This window comes from Eurypyga helias, unplaced genomic scaffold, assembly GCF_000690775.1.
Source record: "Eurypyga helias isolate BGI_N326 unplaced genomic scaffold, ASM69077v1 scaffold4251, whole genome shotgun sequence".
NCBI classification, from domain to species: Eukaryota; Metazoa; Chordata; class Aves; order Eurypygiformes; family Eurypygidae; genus Eurypyga; species Eurypyga helias.
Genome location: NW_010232624.1, coordinates 29,327 through 39,907, shown reverse-complemented (window position 1 = coordinate 39,907; position 10,581 = coordinate 29,327). Strand labels below are relative to the sequence as shown.

The 10,581-nt window shown below is 34.8% G+C and overlaps 1 protein-coding gene across 1 annotated transcript in view; it reads right to left on the bottom strand.

The window, feature by feature from the left end:
• Positions 1-230: 230 nt before the first annotated feature.
• Positions 231-10,581, bottom strand: part of LOC104516934 (glutamate receptor ionotropic, kainate 2) — a gene marked incomplete at its 5' end in the record, with an annotated part of 32,252 nt that continues 21,901 nt past the window's right edge. Inside the window, one exon of the mRNA XM_010161443.1 lies at positions 231-767. Coding sequence (XP_010159745.1) covers positions 603-767 — 165 coding nt within the window. The remainder of the gene's footprint in view (positions 768-10,581) is intronic.

The following is a 10,581-nucleotide window of genomic DNA, read 5'->3' as shown; positions in this document are numbered from 1 at the left end:
TGACACAGACAGTCCAAAAAACAGGTGAGCATCCACATATTTATCCTTCTTTTCATGGGATTCATGTTACTTCACATTAATATTTTTCCAATACAGAAAGCTCGTATGACCTGTCCAGATGGTAGTTTCAGTCTACCAGCAGTTACCAACTCTTCTATGCTTGGAAGTTCAGAAGAACATACGGTTTCTTGTTCCACTACAGTTCTGAGATGTTATTTTTACTAGACTCCTTCCGTGGTTAGTATCATTGCGGACATTTATTCTCCGCCTCCTGGCAACCTTTGAACTTCAAAAGGAACCTGTAATTTCTCACTGAGACTGCATTTGAAACCAGCCACAAAACTCACATGGAACATTCATTCATTTAGAATGGTGGAAACCCATGACGAACAGTGTAACCCCATATAACTTTGTTGATCCATGATGCTTGTGATTCGAGTCTGGCCATTGCAACTGCTGAGAGTCTCTAGTTCATAGACACAGCGGCATGAGGTAACTCATTTTATTTTGCACAGGTTGCATATTTCCACAGGAAACATTCTTGCAAGGTTGTTTGGAAAAAAAGACGACAGTTTGTGCTTGGGGTGTTTGGCTTCCCAACTCTATGCCATAGTTTCTTTACCCGGCAGCCTTCTGTCGTTAAACGTGTGCATGTTGATAACTTCTTCTGTTTTCACGATAACAGGGGCCTGTGGCTTGTGTTTTAATCGACGCTGACACTTCAGAGACATCCTTAGCTCCTCTACCATGGCGCTACAGAAGGACCTCTACAGAGGGAAATAGAGGAAGAAGAAAAAAAAGTAAGAAATGTCTAGCTGCAATATCTAGAAGCAGATTCACTCTATTGGCACAGCCTCATCAGTCCTGCTTGTCTCAGCCTGAAGTTCATAATAAATTGATGTCTTTTAAATATGCATCACATAATAATTAAAATTACTTACCAAGCTGTGATGACTCATAGAAAAACTCACCTTGTCTCTACAATTATCTATCTGGCAGCTACTGGCTATTGAAGCATGTGATACATAAAAATACTTCAAACAGATATTGTGTTAACATAGGTTCGCCTTACAGGATAGCATCTGAATGTAATATGTATATTAGGTATTCAGTAGAATCCCCTTGCCCATATTTCAAGATAATATTTTAATTTCTATATGATTTAAATAGCTGTTCCTCAACAAATCAGCAAGCATTAATATTGGAAGTTTACGTAAATTATTTTTTAAATACTGTTAAAATGGCAACCCATTAATGAAAACAAGTATCTACTCCATTATTTTTAATATTTTCTGTATCTAAACACTTCTTCCACTAATGACTATCATTTTTGGAGTATATATTTTCAAAAAATATTCAGTTTCACTGATCTTTATGAAAAGCATATTATCAGAAAACCAGTTTATTAACATGTTTTAGTCAAAAGCTAGATACTTAAAGCCCTTTTTCCATTTTGCAGTGCAAGAAACTTGAAAAGTAAAATAAAATCTCCCTTATTCCCTCAGAGCCTGAGATGTTATGACAAGCCTCTGACAATTGTTCTCACCCAAAGCAAATGTGAGGTATAATCTAGCCCTTTGCATTTTGCTTTCTTAATAACTAATCTCCTGTCCAGGGAGAGGATCTGCAGAAATTTAAAAAAAAAAAAAAAAAAATGCAGAGCACCTAGAATTACTGTAAATATCTCTTGATTATTGTTTGATTTTGTGTGAATAGTGATAGATCATAAGCAAAATAAAATTTTCTAATTTATCTCCCAAATCAAGAACTCTGCTTTATTTGTAAAGTATTACATACCCATTATTCATGCAAACCTAGAGAGATTTTTTTCCAGAAAATATTTAAGCACCTCACCCTACTTAGTTCTTTGGGAGCCTAATTTAAGACTGTTTATTAAAATCTGCATTCAGCTTCCAACCTCCAGGGCTGACAGCAGTCTGAGCAGTAAAGCACTCGATTTTCCACAATAAACTTTATAGGTTTGCCATTTGGAAACACTCAGTAGAAATTCTGCTAAATGCATTGGTGCTTGGCTTAGTCCTGGATGCCTGGATGCTTAGTCCACACGTCAGGTCATTAATCCAGTAGATGTGCTCTGAAAAGACGTAAGAAATCAAGCTCCTCAAAAAAAAAATGGTAACTGCTAAAGAAGAACATGTGGCAGACACAATTTTCTTTTGTGTGGCACACAGAAGGATCCCTGTGTGGCACACAGGGATTAGAGCACACAATGGCAGAGGAAAGGCTTCACTGGTAGTTCCTGTTTAGTTGGCAGCTTCAATATTTTAATGTAAAATTTTGTTTAGTGCAAGAGTGTAAACATGAGTTGTCTCAATTATGGGTTAGAACTGAACCTCAGTACCCCAAATCCTGAGCAAAAGATGTCTTCCCTAATCCTTGGCATGAATAATGGAATAGGCATGTGGGAAGGAAAGGGTAGTCTTACTTTTGCTGTGATGCTCTTCCTTTCAATCATTCCTTTCCTCTGCTGAGTTTGAAATAAAGGTATGACACCTACCCAACTTAGGACAGAAAGGGTTTAGCCACCTACAACTTATAAAAGTTTAAGGTGTGATTCCAAAAGAGAGGAAGGAATATCTCTCTGGTGCAGAGCCAAGTAAAAGTCCTTTGGAGACTAAAGTTCAAGGTGAAATTTCATCATTTCTGGCTGGCATTTCTGGTTGGAGTGACTTCAGCAATGGACACTCATTAGCAATTCCTCTTAAAAATGTTCTAGTGCACTGGACTGACATACAAGAGAGAATTTATGGCTTTCATTCTGTGAATGAGGTGGCTAAAATTTCTAAATGAATGCTCATGCATAAGGTATCTTTGCTTAGCATTGTGCAAAAAGCAGGAAACTGTACCCCTTCTTATTCAGCTGTACTTCAAAAGAAAATATTCAATTGCCTTAGAGATTTTTATCTTTTTTAAGAAAGTGTTGTTGCTTAACATCAGAACTGCAGTTGTGATCATGAATCTAAAATCAACCCTGAAATATTTCAATAGGGGAAGTTTTAATTTAGTATTTCCTAATGGCTTACAGGCTAAATTGCTAAGGCTTGCAGATCTTGACATTTTCCTATGTGGAAAACCTAGGACATCATCATCATCATCATTATTATTATTAGCCTAGAACATAACTTAGGAATTTCATGGGGAATCCATTCAGAGGTGCTGCAACACTCAGTGTTACACCACCTCTAGACAAGATATTGCTCTCAGCTCTGAAATCAAAGACCTAACTGAAACTTTCTGAGGAACAAAATCCTTGTGAGTTGAAGAAGATGTAAGCACTTCACACTTTCAGGATTGTGTCTCTTGTCTTTTTTTACCAAGACATCTAACAAGAGTGACACAACAGAGTGAATCCTTTTCAAGATGCATCAATCCACCAAAACTTTTTGCAAATATCTGCAAACACTTACCAAAGGATATAAATTTTTAAATATTATCAGTAGGAACAGGATTACAATCAATAGTCAAGAGGAAAGAAGATACAGGCACTTGATGCCAACATTCTGAAAGGAAGAGTTTTACCACATGTTTCAAAATCATGTTCAAAAAAGGTTTATAAAGGATTGCTTTATGTTTGACCTTTTTTTTTTAATAGAAATTCTTTTCTTGTCTCATTTCAGTCCCGATCTGTGTACAGCTTCAATTTTTCTGTACAGTTAAACTTTGTGTTCTTTCACTGTTAAGATGCAACTTTCAGAATAAAAAGACAAGAAAAAAAGAAGCAACTTTAGAATATGTTTTTTGTGACAGATAGATTACTTCTTCAGATACAATTTTAGAAAACATAATCCAATGTCTCAAACTTAAAATTAATTGACCATTCAGATTGTTAGGAGTAAACAGTGGAATGTTTATAGAATGTATAGGCTATATTTCAAATCTCTTGTCCATCAAGAAATTGAGCACTTTCAGCATATATTACAAGATTCCCTACTTAATTCAAAGAAAATAACCTTTCACCCTCAACTTACCTTCCACACTGGAGGCATGTTATGAGAACATCAGGTATTATTGATTTTTCACCAACCCTTACAAAATTGTAAGTTGTCTTCTTAAACGTTACCCAAAAGTAAATGGTGCCTCCAAGTCATCTTAGACATAATCAAATAGAGGAGTTGAAGGAAGGCATACAGTTCTCTAAACAATAGTGCAGTTAAGTGCAACTGTTTTGTTGCAGCAAATTACTATAAAACATTAGAAAAAAGAGCTGCAATTCTAAGTGGGGACTTCACATATACAAAGGACAATTTTAATCACAACTGTAGTTATTAGCCTTTTAACACAAAGCAATTTTGAAAAAGAGTAAAGAAGTAACTGGTACTTCTTTCATGCTTTGCTGCAGCTGACAGCTCACAAGTCACATAGAATCAAAACCATAATTTTGCAAATGTTACCACTGTTTACAATCTATTTATGTTTGTACATGGCTTTACTGCCTAAGAAAAAAATGTATCTTTGCATGTGTGCATTAATATGAAAGGCAGACAACATTTAAAGTGTTTTCATTGTATTGCTTTAAAGGAATTTAGAAAGGTAATTAGGAATCATATTAGCATTTGTTAGACACAGAATTATGAGATTATCACCACAGATTTTGTTTTTAACAGCCTAAATAGAACAACAGGAATGGCATGCCTGCACCACTCATAACATTGTGATTTAAGTGAATAATATTCAATGTGTTTTAAATATAAAAATCTCCAATTAATTGCTTTTTAATGTTTTCCCTCTCTTTCATGCAGTTAATATAAAGTTGACCGTCAACATTTAATATAAAACTATAATATTTATTCCGAATTTCATTACTTCCAGTCTTTTGTGTCAGATACTATTTGAAGCCTTGTTTAATTTTCTTAAAGCAGTAAGAACAGTAATCCTGCATCATCTTGTTATGCTATGGGTCAGTGTTCTAGCATCTAGTAAGACATAGCTATCAAACTGTATTTCGTCTTAAAGCTGAGAATGAATGCACAGCCCTACCCCAACCCTCCATCCTAATCAGTTTCTGCTTCCATATGCCATTCCTCTAGGGATTTTGAATGTGTGTATGGAAAACCTGTCAATCTGAAACCCCCTAGACAGAAACACGAATCCTAGCAAAATGTTGGCTTAAGGTCACAAAGAGATGAACAATTAATGGGATGAAAATAACCTCAGAAAATCATATTTTATTGTAGTTGAAGCATTACCATTTCAAAAGAATTTTAAATGTACTTGTAATGATCTCATTTTTAGGTTGCTTAGTTATATACCTAGTCTAAGACATGATTGTTGATCGAAGATTTTGCACATATATATGTATATACATATATCTATATCTACATAATATGCTTACATTAAACGTATTTTGCCACAGAATTTTCTGATGTAGTATATTTTCGATCCATAGCAAGTATAATGCACAAGTACACTGCAGACTAAGTTCACGTCAATTAGCTGCACGTATCACCAATATATTCTCAATTTCAGATTTCGCAATTATTGCTTTTTTTGGTAGAAATAGAATGAACAGCCATTTTAGGAAGTTATTTTCAGGCTAAAATGTATGGGAGATTTCATCGCCTCAAATAAAGACAGTAATATCAAATGAAAATTTTAGTTCCATAAATTAAGCTTTGCTTCTACCCTAGTATCTACAAAGTCAAGACCAGTGGAGATGTTCCAGACAGCTTGGTGAAGTATGAGGTGCTTCACTGTAGAACTGAATTGAATTATTATTTCAAGAACTTTTCTAGCTATTTTATGGACAAAATCAACAAGAATCTGATGGGACTGACCCTTCCTGTAACAAAACAAATACTCTTCCATGGGTTGAAGTGCTTACTGAGTTTTGGAGTTATGTGATGCATTTAGACAGCATACAGGACCTCACTGCAGGCCACTTCTGTCATATATTTTTCGTGTCTCCCAGTGGGATTATAAGATTCTAACTTGCCTTAAATACATTATTAATTGCTGTCCAAAAAATAATTCAGGCACTCTCAAATTCTAAAATTTATTTCCTGACAACTCTGAGTCCATTTAGTCTCCTGAAACTATTTAACTTGGTTTCCAGCCTGAGTACATTCTGACAGCTACACTAATTCCTGTGGCTGATGGGGAACTCCTATCAGTGCATAAAGCTTTTCCAAAGGTGGCTTTCTTTAGCTCTGCCAGCAGCCTTTCTGGCCATCGCACTGACCATGATGTTTTTCTGACTCACCTGTGGACCTAGGCTGGGGCAGATTTTACGCTTTCCTCTCAGAGAAATCCCAGAGGATGTCATAGGGCAATTGCTCATCAGCCCCGAGGGCTCTCTCTCATGCAGGATTCCACAAGGTTTCATCCTGTCATCTCTCCTTTCAACATGTATATGAGGCCACTGGGGAGATAATGAAATAATTTGGGCTGTGGTGTCACCGGCACACAGATGATACACAGTCTTACTCTCTTGTCAGACCAGGATGGTGCCGTCATTTTGCGCTTCCAGTACTTGGCTGAATTAGGGGTATGATGGCAGCTTAATCCCAGAGAGATAGGTGTTATGTTGGACAAGTAAAGGGAAACATTCAGAAGATATTATCTACCTTTTATCAGTCAGTTCCACCCCCTGTGAAAGGGTCTTACAGTCTCAGATTTCTCAAGGGGCCTAAGTTTGGTTCTGGGTTTTCAAACTGGATCAGTGGTGATATTTGTCACCTATGTTTCAGTTAATGGCAATAATTTCTACTGGTGTGAAGCTTACCACACCAGTCTAGGTCTTCTTCCAGAATATATTACTGCAGTCCAGTGTCCCTAGACAATGGCTACAAATGACAGCCAGGTGTTTAATAAGTGCTGATAGCAATTCATAGTACTTCAGCCATGTAGCTGCCACTGAGCAAATAGATAACAGAATATACGGTGCTGTCTATCTGATTTAGAATGACATCCAATGGAACATTTTAATGTTCTATGTGTTGCAATCACAGCTGTGCAGGGTATTTCTCTGCCTTTCAGCAGAGATGATCCTGATTGCACTGAAATCAGCCACCTGAGATCTTGCACTCTTAGCCACTGGATGTGAAAGTTCATTCACCTCTTAAATCATTTTTGATCCTAGTTCTAAATTCATACTCTGTTCATCCAAGGAAAGTGAGGTTTGTTGATGTTGAGGCATGGTGAAAAAAAAGCGATGGTGATATGTTATTAATCCTTTGGTGTATGAATCTATCCAGATTAAAATACTGTATATAACACCATATAGTTTAATTGGAAAAGAAATAGCTCATTTTACAGGGACATTTTAGAAAATAAATACAACCTTTCTTACCTGAGTTTAGCTGTATCTAAATGTTTTTTTATAAAGTTTGCTGAGCTAAAGTCCACTGTGTATTATTCACTGTAAAAATTTATCCTAGTTTTATAGTTCAGTGTGCTAGTATAAACTTATTGTAAAATTTGGCATGGCCTCAAATCATATTGAACAGAGAGAGACTGTTAGTATTAATTCAATGTCAATGGTTGCTACTGTTTTGGAAATACTAACTTACTGCACTACATAATGTCAAAATAGTTAGCATTCGTTTGACTGTAATTACGTGGTTTCATCTGGCAATCTATGATATTTTCTCAATCTAAAAGGCAGCTGGAAGTGTTTGTTGTTACTTTGCTAGCTTATACAAAAGTCAGAGTAATGTAAATCAGAGCAACAAAACCGTGTTTGCTACTACATTTAGCTATACTATAGCTGATCAATTAAACATGCAAAGATTAATATTTATATATTAAAATATTTATATACATTACATGTTAAAGTAATATTTAGGGGAAGAAAATGAAGAATTATTAGAGAGACATGAATATTGTATAATCTCATTTTTTTTCCTTGATAATGAAGAAAATATTCTTTCCCACAGGATCCAGTAATTGTATAATGTGAATGTTTCTTCTTCCTACTGATAAGTGAAAGTGAACTATACTTGCTATAAAATAAGCGACATGTAGGGGGTTTCAAGAAAATTTTTGAAAACTTTAAATTATTGTCAAATATAAAATATTTCATAACTCAACTCAAATCAGTAATTTAAGACCTGATCTTCAACTGAATATGAAGCGATAGTGAGCCTCCTGAAATCATATCCCTACATTTATACTTGTGCAATGGTCAGCTATACATATAAATCTATATCTTTCTGTTTTTTTTTTTTCTGGAATGATACAAATGAAGATATCCAAAATACCTCAGAAGCAACATCCATTACCAAATAGATATTGTTTGAGCTGAAATAAAAAAATCAGAATAGGTATCTTGGGTTTAATGTTTTATTGTTTGCAAAAGATTTTTGAAATGCCACAGTCAGATAAATTGTTTTTTTCCACTTTAGCAATTTTGTCTTTATTTTTTCTTTTTTTAAGTTGGGAGGTTTTGTGGGTTTGATTTTGGGGTTTGGGATTTATGTTTTTTGGGTTTGTTTGTTTGGGGTTTGTTTTGTTTTGTTTTCATTTTTTAGTAACAGCTCCTTCCACTAGAAAATATCCTCCAATATGCACTTAGGTTGTTTCCAAGAGGGCATTTAATTTTAATTAATACCTCAACTTCAAGTAATTTGTACACACACACACATAAAAATTAGCCATACAAGTCTATACACACACATAGAGTGCTCAAGGGAGTACAGCATGATAGAAGTTCCCAATTTTCTAACTACATATCGGCAGAATGCAATGTGCTAAAGTTGGAAAAACATTTCCTTTTATGAGCTGTCACCACTGCTGCTGCTTTTCCCAGACAACATTAAAAATGTTGAGGTTACTCCATTACAAAATATGACATGACAATACTGACTACATCGCTGACTATATGTTGTATAAAAGTTACTTGGGATATAAATCCCAAAGCTTTTGTTTTGATTTACCAAGAATGCCCACATTCTTTTGTTTATTGTAGCCTGAGGAACATGCTTTTCAACTATAAAATCTTTTGAACTTGCATCCCCCTGGAAAGGAAAAAAAAAATCACTAGGCTGGGGATTTACCCTGGGTTTTGATTTTTTTTTTTTCCAAAACTATCATAAATTACTGTCCCAAATATCAAAAGCTTTTTATATTAAACTATTAGGAATACTGTCTGAACTCCAAGAAGACTGACATTTTTTGAGAAAGTAATGAAAAAGCCTTTAAAGAAAACTAATCTTGTAACATTTGAGGGAAAAAAATAAAAACAAACAACCCATAAAATATTCTGGTAAAGTAAGAAGATATTCTAAAAATCTTTTTCCATAAGAAACTATTGTGTTAATTTTGTTTTGCACTGCTGTTAAGATAACAAAACAAAAAGGGAAATACTGACACTCTACATATCCTGCTAATAAAGAAGCATCAACAATATTTCAGTACTCATTAACTTTTTCCTGTAAAATCACTCCATTTAGGACAACTAACATGTAGGCACTTAGCTCACCTCTATTCTAAAAAGAAACATTCTAAGACATAATGTATTAAATTTATCCTGGTGCAAAAAGATTGTAAAAGGAAGTTGGCAAATAATCTCATTAGCATTTACAGTAATTTCACATGAACAAATCAAGAACAATTAAATTGCATTTGACAGAAGCACAATCAGTTGATGTGGCATCAACTGTATATGGTTACAGCACAACAGCTTTTTCCACCTAACAGCCCTTGGCTCCTACTTGCCGCTTAGGAAAGGCCAGGTCCGCTACATTAATAAAACCAGGTTTCAAGATAACTTCTCAAGCCAACGCCACCTTCTCCAAAGAAATCATGACCAAGATAGGTACAAGGAAAACCATTTGCAATGCTGACAACAAGCTATGTTCTATATATTATTGACACAGTCTTCAGCAATACTGTGAATTTCATCCTAAAGTTTTCAGTAGTGCACAGATAGCTTCTATCCCACAGCTGACACTCATGGTAATATATAGTCACGGTGTGAGGGTGGTATCAAAACAGAAATAATCTCTCAGAAGGCTTAAAAATAACAAAACAAACAAACAAAAAAACAACAAAACCTTCCCAAAACAACATGAAGAAAAGGTCAAAAAATTCTCAAACTGAGAAACAAATATATTATGCTAAATATTAATGTTCTACAAGGTCAATGTTTTCCTTGGCCTTTATGATAATAATATGAGCTATACAAAACTAAATGTACGAAATGGTCATAAACCCACAACACATTGAAGCACATCAATAAAATAAAAGGACATAGTAATTGTTTTAAATGGCTTCTGTTTCTAATATTACTTATTCACTGCCCTCAGAGTGCCTGTTAAAAACAGGGAGCAGGCCATTCACCAGCAAAAGCAATTATAAAATGCAAATGACTGAGCATTTATTGTCAAGATTGGATAGATTAAAAATGTCTGCTTAACAACATGTTTCCAAGGAGATGACATAATTAGATGTTTGTATCATAAACAATAGGAAAGAGGAATACAATCCTTTAGCTTTTTTTTCTTTTAAAAAAGGCTGCAATTAAAAAATAGGTGAGCATTGTGATATAAATTCTAATAAAACATAACAATTAGTTTCCCTCTGAGAAATTAGAAGGCACCATCTTGTGGTTACTCTGCAGGA